Source organism: Augochlora pura, chromosome 11, assembly GCF_028453695.1.
Source record: "Augochlora pura isolate Apur16 chromosome 11, APUR_v2.2.1, whole genome shotgun sequence".
Taxonomy (NCBI): Eukaryota; Metazoa; Arthropoda; class Insecta; order Hymenoptera; family Halictidae; genus Augochlora; species Augochlora pura.
Window position 1 is genome coordinate 15,532,389 of NC_135782.1, and position 21,484 is coordinate 15,553,872.

General features: G+C 41.6%; 1 protein-coding gene across 1 annotated transcript in view; it reads left to right on the top strand.

Moving 5' to 3' along the window:
- LOC144477173 (uncharacterized) overlaps positions 1-21,484 on the top strand; it is a 390,171-nt gene that overhangs the window by 331,324 nt on the left and 37,363 nt on the right. The window contains exons 4-5 of the mRNA XM_078194663.1: positions 15,656-15,794; positions 20,446-20,510. Coding sequence (XP_078050789.1) covers positions 15,656-15,794; positions 20,446-20,510 — 204 coding nt within the window. The remainder of the gene's footprint in view (positions 1-15,655; positions 15,795-20,445; positions 20,511-21,484) is intronic.

Genomic DNA, 21,484 nt, shown 5'->3' on the forward strand with positions numbered 1-21,484 from the left:
AGCGAGTTTATAGCCAAAGTTTAGGTCGTCTGTATCAACGGGGGCGCGCATGGTCCCGGCGGAACGGTATCCGAGCTACTTAATCTCGCCACGGCATCCGTATTGGCAAATATTTCATTCGTGAGCCGTAAATTTACCTGGTCGCCGCCGCCGCCGCGATCCTGGGGCCCCGTCTAATAGCCATTCGCGCGAAATTTATCCCGTAGATTTTATATTCGCGGAGCCCCCCTCTCGGACCAGGAATCCGAAGATGGTATTGCGGCGAACGTAAATCTTCGCCGCGTTGCATAAATCAAACTTGTGCGCTTCAACCCCCTCCACCCGACCTCATTAGCCGACTGTGCATCTTTAGGCGATTCTCATTGCTTCAACGTGGCAATTAAAATGAATATTATGGTGTCCTATAAGTTTCTTCCCTTTTGCGAAATGAATACACAATATTTGTTGTTTAACGTGGATTTATTGTGTTATATATGAACCGTTCTGTCCCATAACCTTCTTCCATCTCTCAGGAAACCTTATTATCTCCTCGTTCCAAAATTGTTGAAGCTTATTTGCAAAATATTCATCTTTTCATTTCGCTTATGGATTTGAAATATTTACCACGGAGAGAATTTTTTAAGGAAAGGAACAAGTGATAATCGGATGGAGCAAGATCTGGGGAGCTAGGAGGTTGAGGTAGAACTCAAATCTCAAGTCTCAATCAAACTGTAATAATTTTTGCCTTACGGCCAACGCAGCATGCGGTCTTGCGTTGTCACGATGGAAAACATCGCCTCGTCGGTTCGCCAATTCTGGCCGTTTTTGCTATGGCGGCTTTTTAATTGATCCAGTTGATTGCAATATTTCTCAGCATTGATCTTATCACCTTGAGGAAGGAGCTCGTAGTACACTACACCTTTCCAGTCCCACCAAATGCACGAAAGAACCTTCTTCGCATGAAGTGCAGGCTTCGCAACAGTTGAAGGTCTCTTTTCCTTAGACCAAGTGCGTTTTCGATGCATAATTTGATATAAAATCCAACTCACGTCTCCAGTGACAAGCCTCTTTAAGAAAGGATCCCTTACATGTCGCTGAAGAAGTAAATAGCACGTAGAGACGCGGTTCATAAGGCCGGTCTCCGTCAATAGACGTGGAACCCAACTTCATATCGATTCGCATATCCCATCTTGATTAAATGCTTATGTACCATTGTCTTGGGACTATTAGTGGCGTCCAGTATCTCCCGCACACTATATCGCGGATTTTCAGTGAGCACAGTCTTGATAATATCCGTATCAGACGTTGCTGGGTGGCCGCTGCGGTCTTCATCATTCAACTCGACATTGTCAGCTCTTTTTTTAAACCAATTGCGGACGGTCCTAATCTAGAAGTATGTAAGATCTCAAAGTACCTAAAAGCTTGACATAACCTCGAACCTAGACATATCCATGAAATATCTACGACACAGACGTACCTAAGATCTTGAGGAGCCTTAGAAACTTAGAAGTATCCGAGGTCTTAAAGTATCTAGAAGCTTAACATAACCTCAAACTTTGAAGTACCTAAAATTTTGAAATATATATGACCCCAATATGCTTAAGATCTTCAGAAACGTAAGAAACCTAGAAGTATCTGCGATCTCAAAGTACCTAAAAGCTTGACATAACCTCGAACCAAGACATAACCTAAAACCTTGAAATATCTACGACCCAGAAGTACCTAAGATCTTGAGGAGTCTTAGAAATTTAAAACCATCTGAGGTCTTAAAGTAGCTAAAAGCTTGACATAACCTCAAACTTTGATGTACCTAAAATCTTGAAATATATGTGATCCCAATATACACAACCTAATATAACAATAATACACAATTTCTCGATGACTCAACTGATTATTCTAACCAATTACTTGTACACTGCTCGTTTAAAACTCATCGACTGCGACGAGTCGTTAAAAACAGTCGAGGTAAGGCGACGTAGCGAGCGGGAAGCCGCGGTTACCGCGTGCGAAATCAAGCTTCCACATCTCATTAGCCGTATCCCGGATTTGATTCGTCCCTGAATGGGTTAATTCGACTGATTAGCCGGAATGGTTGCGTCGCGAGTTAATCAGACGGTTGTATGCAAAGCCTCGGGAATCCTGACAACAAAAGTCAGGCCCGAACAATGCCGGGACTCTCGGGGTTGCTTGGCAGGCGCGGAAGGGAGCGGGGGGAAGGCCGTTTGTCCGCAAGCACGCGTGAACATTTCGTCGAACGTTTAACAGTGCCGTTGCCGGTTCGGTTTCTTTGGACACAGGTGTTCGGATTCTATTGGCCGCGTGGTTTTCAAGCTCCTGCCTTCGGGCCACAGAGATTGCACGTACACACACACGTGCATACAGCACGCTATCCGGCGCTTCGATCTGCCGCATTCAGATCGGACGCGGTCCCCCGTCTCTCTCTCTCTCTCTCTCTCTCTCTTTCTCTCTCTCTTCTCGAACCTCTCGCGGGACCCGGTCGGCTTTCATTATGATTCCAGAGAGCTCGACGGAGCTAACGATGTTCCAGCTGATAATTGCTCGCGCGATAGAGCCCGATAATGCCGCATTGAAAACAATTTATCGGCGAAATGATGCGCGGCCCGTGTTCCTGTTCCACCTGAAGACAATGCGCCTCCGGTGCTTCGCGAAATTTTGTATCTAGCCGTGCACGATTCTGTTTCGTGTTCCTCTTAAACACTTTGTAACAACAACCGTTTATGGGGTGAGCATTTCTTTGTAAGTTGTGTGGATATTTTTATTTGTAGTTCTGAGTATCTCTAATTTGTATTTTTAATAAATAGCATTGCTCTTAAAGTGTTACATTACTTATAAGAATTTTTTATTATTTCATGTTCATCATGGTCTCTCTATAGTAACATCCTCTTCAAATTTTATTTTACTTATGTCTATTACAAATTTTCATTGAGCATACTATCAAGATCATATTAATATATATTTTATAATTGCTCTTATAGAGTTCTCGATAAATGGAATTTCGTTTTTGGAGACAAGAGGGGGAGAGCAAAAGAGAGGGAAAGAGAAAAAGAGAGAGAGAGAGAGGTGGAACAATACACGCGATACAACGGTGCCGGCAATTTTTCATTCTTTATCCCCGGCGCAATCCATTTCACCGGTAGTCAAGCAGCCGTAACAACGCCTGCGTGGCTGTAATTTAGCTCAGAAATGGCCCACGACAAAATACACCCTGCCCGGGTACCGTGGGTGCTGGTCTCGGGTCACGTGGCCGGCCCCGAAATTTCTTGATTAAGACGACATCACGCGATCTTTCGTGGCCACGTGCCCTCGGTCCTCTTCCGGTCGGTCGATCGATCATCGAACGCGTCAACGCCCGAGACGCTGGAGAATGGAACACGAAACAATCATAATTCGAAAGAAGAGAATTCGAAAACATTCCTTCGCGACCTTTCGAGAATTCCAATGTTTGAATATGTTGCTCGTTGCCATTTAAAAGAAATTGTGATATTTAACCCCTTGCAGTACTTTGACGAATCCGACTCGTGATGGATATTACTAGTAATAGATAAATAAATATGGATGTCATTGTGTTCTTTAAAATTGGAATAAAATTCTATTCCCCTGATATTAATATTTAAGCATAGAAGTAAATTCAGGTACGGAATAAACATTAATGTTCTGTCCCTTCTAAAAAATTGTGCTAATCGAATAATTCCTAATCGCGGTAACTGTGAGGAAAATGGTACGTCAAGGGGTTAACCGCGGCTTGGAAAATTGTGTAAATTCTTATAAAAAACGGAGAAAGTTGTACAGTGTTTTCTATAGAGATAGCAATCTAGTATGTATGTTTTGGGATTAGTATCTGCTTGGCTGGGCAATTGCTATCATGTGCTGATCCACTTTTTTCTCTTCTTTACATCAAACAAATTCTATTGATCGTTCTTGCCATGTTGTATACATTATACATTTTTAAAATTCTTCTTGATTGTAGTCATGATCTCCAATAATTTCTCCTTTATCTGAAAGAAAGCATTTGTAAATTCTACAACATAATACTATGTTTAGTAGAGTAGTAATTTATAATATAGTATGATATTATGTATGTATATAATATAATATAGTATAATATAACAGAACACAACACAATATAATATATTTTATACTGTACTTATTGGTGTTTCATTATACTGTAATCTAATGTAATATAATAAATAAAATATAATAATATAATGCAATAAAATATAATATATATTATAGCGTACTTAATATTGTCCCATTAGACACAACACAACAACTTCTATTTAATACTATAGCTATTTTACTGATTTGATCATTTTTTGACCATAATAATGGTATTCAATTAATATCACTCTTGTCTAATTCTTTAACACAAGGCATTATTACATTTCTTCTAAATAAACATAATACAATGAAGAAATTAGAATATGATAGAATTATACTAAAATAATTTACTGGAAAATATATTGGAATTCATATTTGTATTCTCTCACAGTTGAATAGCTACTGAAGCGGCAGATAAAAGTGAATCTATTTTCTAGATAGGAACTTGTGATTTTATATAGAAATTCTAGAGGTGATGTGTAACACCTACACTATACAAAATTAATATTTTTATCTTTCAAATGCGTGATACATAGAACAACAGTGGTAACCTGTAAAAAAGTACTGTAACAATATAAGGAAACACTGTAACAATATAATAGTATACTGTAACACTATACTGTAAATAATATAATAATATTCTGTAAATAATATACTGTACCTCTAAATCATTAACTTCAAATTCCATGCTAGACTGACACAATTGACTTCTGAGCAAGAGACAGTGTCATAGATTTCGATTTTTCTTATTAAATATGACTGTGACAAACGTATTAATAATTAGAAAATAAGAAATCCTTCCTCTCCCTTTCTTCCCTCTTATCTCTCTTCCCTTATCTCTCATTCAACATGCATATCGGAAATTTTCGATCGACGAGGAAACGTCAATCTGTCACGAAGTATGTGAAGTTAAACGTCATTTGCGTTGAATTATAGACGTTTACCTTATTACTCGCAGTCAATGTTATTTATTACAAAAATCCGTAAAGCTTCGATCTAACATAATTTATATTGCCTGTCATCAATAGAAACACAATTACCGAATAAACAGCGTTTTAATAGATCGAAAGGTATCGATCGCGTAATAATGACACCTAGCAGAAAAATTAATTGGCGCTAATTGTCACCCACGCCGCTTGGAGACTGGCGTCTTGAAGTTCTTTCTCGCGTATGAAAGTGTACGCTAATTAGTATATAAGAGGCGTCCAGTCGATCATTTTTATTGCAATCTGCCGTTGGGCGGACGCGGTCTTACTCCAAGGATCCCTTATTGTGAGTGGTTTAATGCTCGCATGTAGGTTGATCCTTGGCTTTTTGGTACCCGTACGGGTTCCCATTCTATTACAGGTATCCGTGGAGGGAGGCGGCGCAACCATCGAGTGATCTTCGTGCAACGTGATAGTGGTTATAGTGGGAATGGGTTATGCGGAGCGATTATTGTATTGCGATTGTAAAGCGTTTTAATATTAAGAGCGGCGAGCGGCGGTGATTTTAAGAGCGGCGAGCGAAAAAAGAGAGAAGAAGGAAGAAAGAAGACTCCCAAAAAATTGTATAAATATTGTAGAATTAAATAACAAAAATTGTAAAAATTTTTCAAAGAAGTAAAATAAAATTTTATGAACTTGGTATTGCAAGTGCCATACTTCAAATAAAATTTAAAAAAAAGAAAATAAGCAAAATAAGTTGAGTGTTATTAGAAACCACCATAAAAATAGTAAAAAAATAAAATAAAATTTTAAGGGCAAAGGTTAATACAAATAAAGTTATAAATCAATTACGCTAATTTGCAAAATTTCTAGTATTCGATTTTAACTCCTCCTTTAAACAAAATTAAACAGTTTATTCCAGCATCTGTTACGATCGATTTTCTCAACGGGTTCCACCGAAGATGGAGATCGAACGATGCGAGGAAAAACACGCGTGACCGGAAGCCAACGAGGAAACGAATGTTAATCAATAATAATGACGTAGCCGGCGTGTGGCCGCGGAGGGAAAACGGCGTGTGGTGGTATATTCGAGTCACGTTCGGCGCAGAGGCTGATTGTGGAAAGTGGAACAGAGGCTATAGTTCTTGCCTAACAAGTAAAGATCGAGGGAGATTTTCCCGTGGATAATATAATGGAAAAGTAGAAAGCGCGCCGATAAATTTCAAAGCAACGGCTATTGTTGGAACTTTCGGACGTTTATCGGACCGGGAGTTAGTTTCCTGTCCGATGAATGAAATCGCCCCGTAAAATATTCACATTGCCGTTGCCCCTCCCTCTCTCCCCCCCTGTTCAAACAGATTGTAACGAGACGGACCGCGTTTTCCGCCGTTTGAACAGGCAAAAGTAGAATTCTGGTAAGAAATTATAAGAATTGCTTGTTACCGGATTCTACGATAATATTTTTCCTGCGACAATTGCGAACTATACCGAAAGAACGGATAACGATCTAATTAGACGTCTCTCGTCCGATACTTTCTTTTTAAGCTTCCTCGAGACGGATTCAATGGAAACTCGCGTTACGGCGCGGCATTATCCTCTTGCTGTTGCTATGGCTACTTCCACGGTCATTTGACAATTTTTAATAACATCGACGTCATGTTTACGACCCAGATCATTGTTATTTCTTTAGATTTTATTGTACGAGATGTTGGCAGGGTTTTTAAAAATCGTTGGTTGCTGGTTGCTTGACCACATTTTTATTTTTAAAAATATTCCAACCGATTTATGAGCTTTAAAATAATTACTTCAGTCAATAGTTAACATAAATATTTCACAGTAGCGATAGTAAATATCTTGTTTGAACATATTTGACCTAGCTTGAACCATCCATCCTCCAAGTTTCGAGTAAAATATCTACACTTATTAAAAATTAACTCTATAATAATTTTAATGGTTAAAATGACGTAGTTGAACATGGTTAAACATCATCACTCCACCTCAAACATAAAACTCCTTGTTTCAAAGGGGAGGGAAGCCGGTGGACGGGATTCGCCTAGGGGAAAGGTGCTCTCGCCACGATTCTTCTAATCATCGTCGTTATTATTCCTGTCGCTGTTACCCTTATTATCATTGTCCAATTGGAGAACGCGGCCCATTTCCGGGGAGACGTAGAGCCACCAGGGGATCGTTATTCGCCCGGTGAATGGAGCGGAGGAAGCCGGATACGCCGTTGTAAGGAGGTCGCGGGAAAGTAATGACTCGTCCGTGAGAATAAACTCCGCGTAATTTCGCGCGCGTTCCCTCTCCCCCACTCTCTCTCTTCACAAATCCCCGGCCCACTGCCGGGAGTCGTTTGGCTAACGAAAAGTAACGTCCTCGGATTCTCGCGAATCGACACTCCATTCGCTGTTGCGAAACAGCTTCGCCGGGAATACCGGGGGAGTCTCCTTCGCGCGCGACAAACCCTTTCTCCGCGCGCGATTTTATCGGAACGTCGAGTCGTCGTTCACGTTTTATACACTCGCAGCTTCGGGACACAGTTTTTCCAATGTCCGGCACCAGGCTCGGCCTTTTTTCGTCCCGGATCGCCGGTCCGCCCCGGAGAATGGAGACCTTCGACGAAATATAATTCTACCCGTAAATGGAACCAGTAAATTGCGGATTAAACAGCGCTTTTCGGAGCCCCGTCGCGGTCGGACAGGTTGGCCCAGCTGGCCAAAAGTCAAGTTTCCTGATTTTACCGCGGCGAACTATTCTTTTGGGATTCTTGGCTGAAGAGATTTAACCTTTTGTGGACGTCTCTCTGTTCTCAGTTATGGAAAGGTATTTATTTATCTATCTTTTGGCTCCTTTATTTTTATAGGAAATTTGAACTTGTTCAGAATAATATGTAGAACATAATATGTCGTATATATTATTATTAATATATATTTTGTAATATATAAATTTTAGCATTTACCGTTTCAAGTGATAGTAATGTGGTCAAGCTTAAGTCAGCTTGTTAAAATATATAAATTTATGATATTATATAATATTATAATAATATAATAAAATATACATTATACCTTATCCTAGTAAACACGTCTTTGCACTCGAAGCCATTTTAACTGTACTTTAAAAATAACTTTTCTGACATATAGTATTTCCATTTTATATGACATATTTGTTTTTATGTATATAAAATTGAATCTTGTAACCCGTGCAACAACAGTTATACTTTTAATAATATTTTCTAATATAAAAATTATTTTGTAACATGCTGTAACAATTTTAGTGATTCCTCAGAGTCACCATCTTAACCCTTTGTAAAGGATTAATAAGGAAATTAATTCTCGTATTCCTCGCAGCTGCTAAACAATAGCATTTAAATAAAAATAAATAATTCCACCGTTTCCGTCACATTAGTCCGGCAACCGATTCCGTGAACGGCGGCAAAACAAAGGGAGGGGGAGGGGGGCGGTGTCTCTTTCCATTAACTCGCTTTCAGCTCCATCTCGGAGTCGCTTCGAAAGTGTCGTTAAAAGATACCGTTAAATTTATTGATATTAAAGCCGTGGCCCCGGCGTCGATGAATTACGTTGTTTTCCCCTGCTCATTTCCTTTCCCCCACCTCTCCTCCTCGCGCGACCCGTTTCCGGCCCTTTATTCCCTGCGCGCGTTTGCCCGCCGATAACAGAATCTTCAATCAGCCGCGGCGCGCCGCGGCGTTTCAATTTACTCGGCTCAAGTTTATCGAACAGCTGACCGTCCAACGTATTACGTTTCTGCCCCGGCTGGGGCTCGTCTTTCTTATTCCCGTCCGACGACGTTATTAACGTCGAGCGCGCTTGCCGAGACGTTCGTCGACGATCTACGTCAGTCGAACGGGTGATCCGAGTACGCGCGCGAATTTTCAGTGAAACGGCTGGACGAGAGACGATTTTAAAAAATTTTAAAATTTCGTTAAAAATTTTGTGTGTCGATTTTCTATTGTACAGGGTGTTCCAAAAGTCACTGGTAATAGGGGCATTAATTAATTTTATTTTTATATTATTTTTCCTGGGTTTATGTCAGGTTCTAGGGGTGAATTATGATATTAAGGCATTTAGGCGTCTGCCAATAGAATAAATAAATAATAAATGTACATAATAACAGTAATAAGTTAAATAAAATAAAATATAAAGTAATGGCAATATTGGCGAAGAATTATATTAATCCTTACAATAGGGAGACTACAATAAGAACAGTACAATTGAAAACTCGTGAGAAGTAAGGATGAAATTAGCAAGACTTGACAATATATAATTTACCAATAACATTAACCAGGGATAAATGTTAGAATTAAGGATGAGATTACTAACACTTGACAATTTATAATCCACTGAAAACTATAACATCTTCAAGAACAAATCGTCACAATAGAGAACAATCTATGTAATTATTTCTTTTCTATATATTTTATTTATACAGATGTATCTCGCTCGAAACAAGCGGCCGATTCCCCGGCGGAATCGCCGAGAAGCGGGAATCCGCTGCCGCGAAAGAAGAAGAAGTGATTCGTCGGATAGACGACGTCGGTTCTGTGTTTCGAGGGTGAAATCGATAGCAGGTGGTGGCGGCGTTGGGTCCCTGGGGCAAATCCGCCGCCCCCCAGGCCCCTCAGCCATTTATTTATTTCCATGCGGTTCGTATGCCAAGCGTTGCTTCCTGCCGCCCCGTGCCGCTCGAACGAGACCCCGACGCGAGAGGGTGGTGGTGTTGGGTGGAAGAGAGTTTCTGGCTGGCTATGGGGGTGGTTGGTGGCCAGGGGTTGAACCGAGCGATTCACGGCGGGCTCGTAAAATCCGCACGCGCGAGACTCTCGAAATCCGTAATCACAATTCGCGCGGGTCGTCCCTCCGGGTCGCGATGGAGATTCTCACCCCGGGGGGGGGGGGGGGGGGGTGTCGCCGAATAGGGCCGACCAAAGGGCAAAAAAAGAAGACTCCACCGCGATAGAAGTTGAAAGGTCCCAACCCGGTCTTCTGTTATTAACCCATTATGCTGTAATAACAAGTCAGACTATTGATACAAATTTCATGCAAGATCTACTAAAGATGAATATTATTATTAACCCTTTTCACTCGAAGCCATTTTAACTGCAATTCTAAAATAACCTTCCTGACACACAGTATTTCCATTTCATATAACAAAATGTATTTTATGCAGAATGAAATAATAAATAATAAATTAAATATTATAGTAAAAAGTATCTTATGTAAAGTATGAAATAAAAGTATATATATAGTGATATATAGTATATATGAACGTATATATCTGCTCTTCGTATATGAATGATCATTCTTCGAGGGCGTATGTACACGTCCCGAAAGGGTTAATTTATGGTGAATCGAAATCAAATTTATTTCTTCCCTCATCAAAGTCTATAAAGAAAACTTATATAAAGACAATAAAAGGAACACGAATGGTCTGGTCTTATTAAGGACAGTACGAGCGACAAATAAGCACTAATTAACCTAACGCGGTAGGAATCATAGCGCGAGGGGTTAAACGATAAGGCCGCGGGATTGCGCGCGTAAATATCGAGCCGCGTCGCGTGCCGCACAGCTCGCGACTGACGCTATGAGCCCCCGTCTTCGAGGGGGGTGAAATAGCGTCGCGTGCTCGCGGATTGTTTGCCGGGGATTTATAGATCGGGACCGAGGGATGTGGACACCGAAATTCCCTCGTCGCCCGGGTTTTTTGCACTCCACCCGCCGGCGGCTTTATTGTTGGGACGTTCGGGGGTTGTTGCTGGTCTCGTGAAGCGGATTCGTTGCTGCAAATGCTTTTGTTTCTGTAATGGGGATGGTGGATGCCGTAGTAGACGAGTGTAAGTTACGGAGGGTATGTACAATAGTTTCTTATGGTTGTTGGGGGGATGATGTAGGGGTAGGAAATTTCTGATTTTTTTCTGGATTTATTCAGAGTCTGTATTATCATCTCTGGTTCCTTTTTTATATTTTATTTTGAAAAAGTTCTATCGAAGACAGTCGATTTCCTAGGCTCTATGTATTGAAGGGAGCTAACTCCTTAGTCTCTATGGAAGATCACCTTCTTTACATCCATTGCTAGATCAGCATTTAGATCCTCCTCTTCCCTAATTCCAACCTTACCCCCCCCCCTTTCATCATACAGCCTAGTCTCCTTAAACCCACCCTTAAATTTGTTCATAGATCCCTCCCCACACACTCCCCAGACTTTTCTCAACATCCTCCTCCAGTTTTCCCCCAGATCCTTCAACACATCCTTCTATATCTTCTAATAGATCCTTCTCGAGACTCTCTAGACAATTCCGTTGTATCTTCCTTGTGCTTTCCCCTAGATCCTTCTCCCCTAAATCTGTGTTCAGATCTCCCCCTATGAGGTATTACCGAACACCTCAGCTCACCCTCCATAACCAGGAAGAAAGAAGAGTTCCCGGTTCCAGCTAAAACAGAACGTCAGCGAATAATTCGTTTTCAGATAACTGAAAAATAAATTTGATTTCAATTTACTATAAATTAATAATATGAATTTATTTACATGAAATTTGTATCACGAGTCTGACTCTTTATAGTGCAAGGGGTTGATAATAAAATTTAATAATATATGGGCGAAACAGGCAATATCTAATCTGGACGCCTACAGTGGGCAGAGGGTTAAGCAGCACCGTGACCGCTTAAACACGTCGTCGCTCGCTTTATTATTCGAGGAGGACCCTGCGTGGGTGGAAGGGGCCTCCACGTGCTGGCAGGATAATTTTTTTTTCATTTCACATCGAGAATGATGGGTTTGAAGAGGAGAAGGAGAAGGGGTTGAGACATCTGTTCTATCGGGCGGAGAAGCGGCGCGCGGCCGAGCGTCCCGTTCAAAGGTGGAGGGGGGGGGGGGGGGAAGAGTGGCCGCGGTACCGTCGATGTCGTAACTCGCCCTCCGGTCCGTCGCGCGACGGAATCCTCAAAGACGAATCCAACTCGATTATTTTCTCTTCGGAGTGGCGGGGGTCTATTCCCGGCTTGTGTTCCCGCCGTTGACGCGAAAACGATTACCGCAATTAGATGAACCAACAGCCGGGACCGTAGCGGCAACAACAGTCTTTATTTACGAAGGTCTTACTTAAAGACGCGGCGCGGAGAGAACCCGGTATCCGGCCGCCCCCGGGGGCCACAACCGTCGCCTCTTCAACAATATTTTTCCTCCTTTTCCCGCCGGAACGAAATCTAATTAACCCCTCATTACCGCTTTACCGGTCCACGATGCCCAGGCGCTATTTATGTATTTGTCAACCGCGGCTTATCTTCGAGACAAATCCGGACGCCTCTTACGCTGCCCCACTTTCATTTAATTCGTAAAAAGCACTGGCACTCCCCCCTGAGGACCCACTTCGCCGAATGGCGAGCAAACAGTCTGTTGACGCGAAGACTGGAACGGTGATTCTAGCTGTTTTCACTGTGTTTTTAAGTATGTAGGTTATGTCTTGGTTAGATTCGAGGTAGAACCTTGATAAACCTGGGTTTGGAGAAATCCAAAGAACGAGGTACTTGACAAGACCATTGGACATAGATTAGTTTATGTACTCTGTATACAGGTTATTAAACAAAAAGTTTAATAATTTTTAAATTAGACAAAAGGATACCCGAGGTGATTTCAAACAACTTTTCCCTTTACATAAATCTTCTACGTGTCGTTACCGAGTTATTAACGAAAAGCTCATAGCGCCACGCCCCATCGTACTCGATCCACCCACCGTCTACGATTGATCAACGTTTTTAGTTAATAACTCGTAAACGAAGCCTCGTAGAAGGATTTCGGTAAAGGAAAATGTTGCTTCAGACTAGCTGAGGAACGCTTCTAGTCACTTTTCAGATTCCTCTCTAAGTTTTTTATCTAAGTGCTCTCTAAGATTGCTCCCCAGATATCCAGTAACTTTTATGACACTCTATAGACGCGTTTAATCAGTCTACCAAATAAAAGGACGGCCACTTTCGCGACGAGGCTGCACGTCGAAGCGAATCATTTCGAAAGCTAGAAGCACCGTCGAAAAATTGATTAGGCCGGAAATGAAACGCGTTCGAAGAACGAGAAATCGACGAGACGACTGTCGATTGCCGTGCATCGGCAACGCCATAACCGTCAAGGTCGTTCTCGTTCCGCGGTGAATTAGAAAGGAACGAGCGTGGCTCGCGCTACTCGATTGATTTATTCATCGACTGTCCAGTCTCGAGCGTCCCGCGTCTACGGGAATTCGACACGCGACCCGATCCAAATACTACGACTTTTTTCTCCACGGCAGCCTAGAAGTGGAGGCCTCCAATTGCCTCGGCACTCGTTGACAAGCCTGGCTGCCACGCGATGGATTTATACGGGACGAGACATTTAGCGGCACGATATTCGTGTTTCTATCGCTCAAGTGTCTGTAAAGGCTCGTGGAAGTCTGGAAATAATACCGCATGGCGGAGCCACTATAGCAATTGCTGTAGCGAGTTATGAGGTTGAGATGGGAGAATGTAATTTAGATGATTTTTGGATCACAAGATCCGTGGTTGTTTCTTTATTTATTTGGCAATATTTTTATTGCAATTATGTGTGCTGGATCACCACGTGGGTAGCTTTTGTGACCACGAAGTATAGTACTGTAGTGAGATCTTCTCGAGCAGAAGACAAAGAAGCAATAAGACTAGGTCCTACCAACTTACGCGCTTGAAACTAACTATACTAAGACTAGAGAGACGTATAGGGAATTTTTCTTCGCACGTGGCATGGCGTCACACTATTGTAGCGATCCACGTGGTCAAGTTGGGACAGCCAAATTTAAATAATTTTTGATTCACTCGACTCGTCATTGCTTTTATTTATTTGGCAATATTTTATACACATGTTGGATCGATTACTAGTGTGCTTAAATGCTAACTATATCAAAACTAGAGAGACATAACCTTGACATGGTGCCACACTGCCAGACCCAGTCAACAGACTCTCTGTTTCGGTGTTTTAACCTTACACAGCCCATCAAACGGGCCACTTATTCCAGGTCCAAGCACCATAAAAACAATTTTATTTGTTTCTTTCTACACACGGCTGGTGCACATTCGAGCAGCCGTGGTTCGTACCAAGGGTAAGTGAGGTTAAGTGTGCCGGCGTATACAGCAAACCTGCGCCATCTAGGTCACCTGTATACCGAAATTTGCCTTGTACTTTGCAAAGCGTTCCTTTTATCTCTTCTTCTCACATTTTTTGGACAAAGAAAGTCAATACTTGGAACATTTATAAATTTATAACTCTCGAAGACTATTTTTAAAACGAATGCAGTTCTTTGAGTATATTCTAGGTTAAGTTCACGTTGGATGTATGGTATTTTTCTTGACCATGAACTAAAAGAAATTGTAGAAAAGGAAAACATCTTTTAGATCATCGAACAACGTTTTAAAATATCCCAAATATATGCTTTAATATATATTATATAATATATATTAAATATAAAAATATAATGCAATATATATTATATAATATATATTAAATATAAAAATATAATGCAATATATATTATAATATATATTATATTGCCATAAATCAGCGGTTATAGGGATACATATGTAGCATACATTAATAAATATAAATGCCTAAATACAAATAAATATAAATACATAAAAACATAAATATCCATCAATCATCGATTTTAAGAATATTTAAAATATATAATATTTAGCCTAGAATTGCTATTATTTATATTAAAAATAATTATGCAAATCGATCGCAGCGACACCTGCATCGCGCTGCCAATTTAATAAATCAACGAACCTTCTTTTATCTACCAGCGCCGCGAAGTCGTCAACACGTCCCCGCAACTGCAACTTCCCCTCCCCTCATATAATTTTGCATAGACGCTTTCGTCGCGGGGCTCGATTGAGTTTCTCCGGCTTCGAAAGAAAATGAGTTTCGCACTCGATTTTGGGGGAACGCGGCCGCGACCGCCGCTTTTCCCACGGATCGAACCGCCGCGCGTAGTCAGGTGTGTGTTGGTTGGTGCTGTTCCCCCCTCCCCCGCCGCGCTGGCGAACTTCTACCGAGAGAAAGGAACGAGGCACGAGGGACGGTCCCCGGGTTTCGATTATCGTCGATAACTCGGCCTGGATGTATCCCTTCCGTGCTATACCAGTAGTTTCCGGAAATTCGCTTCGCCCCCGGGATTATCCCGTCCCGGGAATTCCCATCTCGACGCCATGGTTATGCTCCCTTCCAGCTACCCCCGGCCAACCCCCCCTCTCTCTCTCTCTCCGCCAGCCAGCCCGTTCAACCCTTAGCCGCTACTGCGAACCCCTTTTGTCTTCGTGTCTCGCTACGATTTGTCCCGAATTACTTCGTCGGGAATATTACGTCGTCTCCTCGTCCTTTTTCGCAGCGCGCGATATCACGGCGCCCCCTCCCCCCTCCGCGGGCTTACGCGCGACCTAACCTCGCTTTTTGACGAGCCGCGCGTCGATGCGCACAGCGAATTACACGCCGATTTGTCACGGATTTTTTTGGTTGATTCCATCATTTTTCTCCGAATTCTGTCGTCAATTTTTCTGATTTAATTATACAGGGAATTGTTGACAGTTTGAAGTAATAGTTTGTTCATTGACTCTGTTACAGAATGCACGTTTCCACCGAGATGGGAGGGCACCTGGTTTCAAAGCGGCGTCACTCATCCGATCATGATATCGAGGAACGAGCTGTCCGGCAAGGGCAGGTGCCTGCACAACGAAGGCGACAAGTTTCTCTTGGTGAACGAGTGAGTCTAACATTATTATTTATTTAATATCATATAATATAACAATCATAATAACAGAAGAAAATTCGATAAAGAGACGAAATTAAATTGTTAATTTAACATTTCACACAGTTAATATAACTGTGTTACCCTTATAATTATAATAGGAATGAGATTTAATTTTTCCACTTTTGAAAATATTAAGGTCGAAGAGAAATCTGATCTTGAATTAGGGCAATATCATTTGTCAAACTAGTTCTCGTTATAGACTGATTTATTTAGAAGGAGGAATTTTAGTCTCATACATTTGGATTCTGGAAATATCTTCCGCCTGGCTTGACTTTAATTTAATTGCGAGAGTATTTATAACTTTTTTTCTTTTAATTATATCGAGATCTGTCGAATGGCTACATTTTATTCCTTTTTAATTCCTGTCACTGATAAAGAAGTATTGAAAATGATTTATAAGAATAGTATTTTTGAATATCTCGCCTGCCACATTTTGAATATAAACAGTGTTACCAACTGTCATAGTTGCTTTGAGGTTAGTTCCAAAATGGGTTTCCAAAACCACAGCTTCTTGCAACTTAATGTATTTAAACTCTAGCTATGTGAAGATTTAAAATCTCAAAAATTGTAACCTGTATACGGGGTGTCCCAAAAATGACTAAACAATAGATAAACAAATGGTTCATTCAAACTAACTGATTCGTTCACAAAAATACTAAGGCCATTTGAAATAACCACGCCTCGTAGAAAATTTTTGCAAAGGAAAAAGTTGCTTCAAATTACCTCAGGAACCCTTTCCCCAATTTCAAATAATTTTTGCTATATAAATTCCAATATTACTATAATATATAAAAAAACTACCAAAAATTATCAAAATCTTTTCCTCTAATCTTTCAACAAGCCATCGTAACACAAACATCCTAGTTCACCTTAGAACCGGCATATTTCCAAAGTTGATCCCTCGGAAGCTCACCTGGTTCTCGAAGACACGGGGGTTAATCGTCCCGTGGCTTCGGTGGTCCAGATAGGGTATGGTTTCCGGAACGGTAGAAAAATCCCATGGCCGCGAGAAAACATCGGCGACACGGTGGAACTCGTGGCAATACGTTCGCGGGATCGGATATAGAGTTCTGCCCTGGGGCTGCGAGGGATTAAAAGCGAGGGTTTGTTGCGTGGAGGTGGTTGCCTCAAGAGAAGAGAAGAGAAGGGAGGGGGGAGGCAGAATCGGGTCGGAGGGCGTCGTTTCGCCGCGTAATGCTCGTGTCACACGAGCTGCCCGAACTTTTCGTGGAGATTCCTATCGGGTTCTCGACTGCAAAGTGTCCGATCGATACGCCGACGAGCGAGATAAAATGGAGGAAAGAAAGGAGGCGGAGAAAAAAAGAGTGGAAGAGAGGGACCGGTAGAGAGAGAAAAAGAGAGCGGAGAAAAGGACAAGCGGAAAGACCGCCGGAAGTGACGAGGGGGGGGGGGGGGGTAAGGCGACGCGCGACACAGCCCACGGGGCCTTCGGAATTCGAGCGGCGAATCCCGCCCGTGAATATTATCTTTGAATTTGAATATCGAGCCCGATCGGATCAGCCGCAAAGGAAAACCGATGGGGAGACCCCTGACGCCGGCGAGTCTGAGCATCCCCGGTGCTCGTTCCGCTGCACACGATTAACGCGCTCCTCTCAGCCACCTCCTATAAAAGCGCCGCGGAATCGAAGCTGTTTGCTCGCCGAGCGGAAATCGAGCGCGTTCCATCGATTCCCGCGAGTTTTTATATCGGTGCTCTAGTCACGATCCATATTTTACCCTTTTAGCAAAACTTACATTGTTAGAACGAAGAATAGTTCGAAACTAGAATAATTAGTTCAATACGCTTGGAAGTCAAATGTTGAACTAGTAAAAAAATATAAGGTGTCCGAATAATGTTTGAGAATTGTAGTATGATAGCTGAGACCATTCCAAGCAACTTTTTCCTTTACAGAAATTCTCTACGACGCGTCGTTTACGAGTTATTAAAGGAAAACGTTGACCAATTATATGTGGAGGGCGGAGCGAGTAAGAGAGGGGCGTGGCGTCGACGGTTTTTCTTTAATAACTCGGTAACGAGGCCTCGTGGAAAATTTCTGTAAAGGGAAAAGTTGCTTGGAATTACGTCAGGAACCCCTTAGTACCTGATTGCGAGTTATTTTTGGGATACACTGTATATTTTCATGAGTTATGTATAGTCTTGTTCAGGACTGCACTCTTCTCCAAGTATCGTCAACATTTTTATAGTACTTTCTATCACCATCGTCCTCTGTCGCGTTTTAAAAATTTTCCTACAACTTTCTAGAGTATTTAAAATTATTGTAAAATTATTATATAATATTTATAAAACATATAATTGTTATAAAAAATCGAATGTACAAGATTCAACATTTTTGCTATTCTAAAGGTTCCAAAACTCGTATACTCTAATAAAGGCAAAACTAGAGTCATTAATTAATTTTAATTTTAAACTACCATTATTATTAATTAAAAATTATAATTTCTCTATGTTCAACGTCGATATTGCGTACGTTTTTCCGGGGAAAGTAAAGGGCGGTTTCGCGAAGCGAGAAGCGAAACGAGGAAAAGTAATGATGATCGCATGTAAATGGTACGTTGCTGGTATACACAGCATTTGTTTCGCGTAGTTCGATGGCTGTGCGAGCCACGCGCTCGGTTGGTCTACGTCGCCTGGTGGAACGGGAGAAGCCTTCCGTCAGAGGGAGCAGTTGATTCGAGAGGACTAATGACGCGGCGAACTTTCTTTCCGCCTTCCGCCTTAAATTGACTAACGTAATGGAACAAGTTTCGCCGTGGCGGTAACTTTCAGTCCCGAAGTTCAAACCGTGCGCGCCGCGGATACACGATAAATCGTCTGGATTCCGGGCCAAGCGATTTACCACTCCCCTTCCAACCCCTCTACCCGCGGCCATTATCCAAATTTTTCACGAACCGATCGCCGAAAAATCTCACGAAATTTATTTTACTCCTCGATAATGCTTTCAATTGTTCTAATAGAAAAGAAATTTTTGACAGTGTACGACAAGAAAGATTAATTTTTATAATTTACTAAACAATACTAAGTGTCTATAGTCTTAATTTGTGTTGTAGGCATCAATAGTTTATATAAGTAGACAAATATTTATTTCTAGATTGAAAATAATTAGACATTTATTACTTGAAGTATTTAAATTATTTTAAAGTACAAAGTAGGGAGTCAAAAATTATTATGCATAAACTATTTTATTATCGACGAGGATCAACAGGACGAAATCGTTTTGACAGGTTGTTGCTAAAAGTGAAATTAGATTAAAAAGGTACAATATACTATAAAGGATGATTCTAATAAAAATTATTTTATGTAATTATTTTATAATCTTGTAAATATAGATTCCTGAGTTGATTTAAAGAAACTTTTTCCTTAACAAAAATTTTCTCCGAGGCGTAGTTAACGAGTTATTAATAAAAAAACACGGACGAATCAGAGAGCAAGTATAGTAAGCGAACCGTAGCGCTGTCACGTCGCAGCTAATGACACGTGGCGCTCGCTGACGCGCTATGACTCATCCTCTATGTTCATCGCCCGATTGGTCCGCGTTTTTCATTAATATCTTCGTAGCGAAGCCACAGAGAAAATTTTTGCAATGGAAAAAGTTTTGTCAAATGACCTCAGCTACCATTTTTTAATTCTTAAACATTATTCTAGACGCCTTATATAAAATATAGAAAAAAATTTTGGAAGATGAACCAAGCCATCCCCAGTAAATCGACCAGTGATAAAGTATCTCCTGTTGCACCTGTTATCCAAGTAGCTAAAAGCAATTTAGCTCGGTGGATCGATTGAAAAATATAAGGGGAATTCATTTTCTGGACAATAAATTTATTCGCAGGCTTCTTCATTTAGGTTTGAGCCGGGAATCCTATCTTTCATTCTGGTCGGCGAGGACAGGGTTTTATCTGTATTCAAACGTGCAAGTAATTTTCTATACGAACCGAGATTTATTCGAATGGCGGAGATAGATATGAAAGACGAAGACGATTTATCCTGTATCCGTGACTGTCTGAGAAACCATGGGCCCCACCGACGTGAGTTACTACTCCGGAGATTCGGCGAATCCCGAAGAGAAAAAGCCACGTACACTCGGCATAAATAAACCTCCCATAAATCCGAATAACTTTTTCAAAATTGCAGTACTTTTAATATTCTTTTCGAGAGATCAGGAAAATTCTTTGAGAGGTTAGGTAAAACTTGCAAGTCGTTGTAACAACAAATAAACATTTAAACATCCATTCAAGCTGCTAACAAAAATTTTAACACTGTATAATAATATTTTTAGCACATTTATACATCAGTACTAAGATCTCCAATAAAAAATATTTAAATTATTCTCACAATCTTAAACTTAAAGGTTAGGAAACCCCGTTCAACAAATTTCTTCCACGACTTCAACCAACACAATCTTTCAAAAATTTATTTAGCCCAATTGCAAAAGTTTTACAACGTCAACAAAAACATTTTCCACCGTCTTCTACCTTTAAAATTCAAATATCGTTGAAAACTACATCAAAAATCTATAAAAAAATCCAGCTACCTGTACAACCCAAATCCGACTAAACTATACCAAAATCGTTCTTTCTGTTCCAGAAAATCCTGCTACCGTTGCGTGGTCATCCATGAGAAGCACTCGAACGTTCTGCAGTACAAAGAAAGTAAGTAAAAAACACATAAAAAAATAACACCGTCGGCTTCCTGCCCCCCCCCCCCCCCCCACTCCAGCTATAGGCAGTTGTTTCACCCGATCGATAACGATCTCCCAGTGGCCCCGCTGCAAATCCATTCATTAATTAGAATGCCGATCGGTAATTAAAAGCTCGAAGATGACGAGAAGAACTCCGTCGACGAGTAGTGGTGGGGGGAAGAACGAAAGAGTCGGGGTGGGGGGTAAAGAGAAAGGCGCACAGGAATAATTCTCGGGGAAGAACTTAACGACTTTCGTTCGTTGTGCAAACGGGAACGGAGCGGTGGGCGGGGACGTCGAAGGGTGGACGAGTGGGGTGGGAGTTAGGGCGAAACAGGAGAGAAGACGGTTCTGCTAATTCCGTGCCGAGGGCCTCGTTTACAGCAAGAGGGGAGAGGGGGGAAAAAGAAATCGAGAGCACTTCGCCGGATTCTATCCTGCAATCAGCCCCGTTGCCTCGTTAATACGCCGTCAACGGAACGGATAGCGAAGTTTCTGGGACGTGATAATGGTTCCTCGTTCCGGATATTTATCGAGGAACGTCGCGCGCGGATCCGTCGCAGATTATTGCGCGGGCTTTCGCTAGCGTGATCTTCTTCCCGGTGCCGGACCTTGAATTATATCCGTCGCTGCGCCAGGCACTTTGTTTTCCGTTCTACCGGCCCGGCCCGAGTTGTCCGTAAACATCGCTCGCTTTCCGCAGCTGTTGGCCACGAGCCGTGTAACGCGAGAACGGGTTGTCTCTGTAAATTGACGCCGAGAGGCTGCGATAATGTAAACATATATGTAGGGCGACGCGGAGCTATGCTATACCGTCAGTGGGGGGAGTTGGAGAGGAAAAACAAAGTGAGGTTATGTGATGACTGTCTGTGGTCGATGCTATTGGTTATATTTGTTTAAGGATGTTGACGTGATTCGATGGATTTAATGTGGGAGATTAGTGAC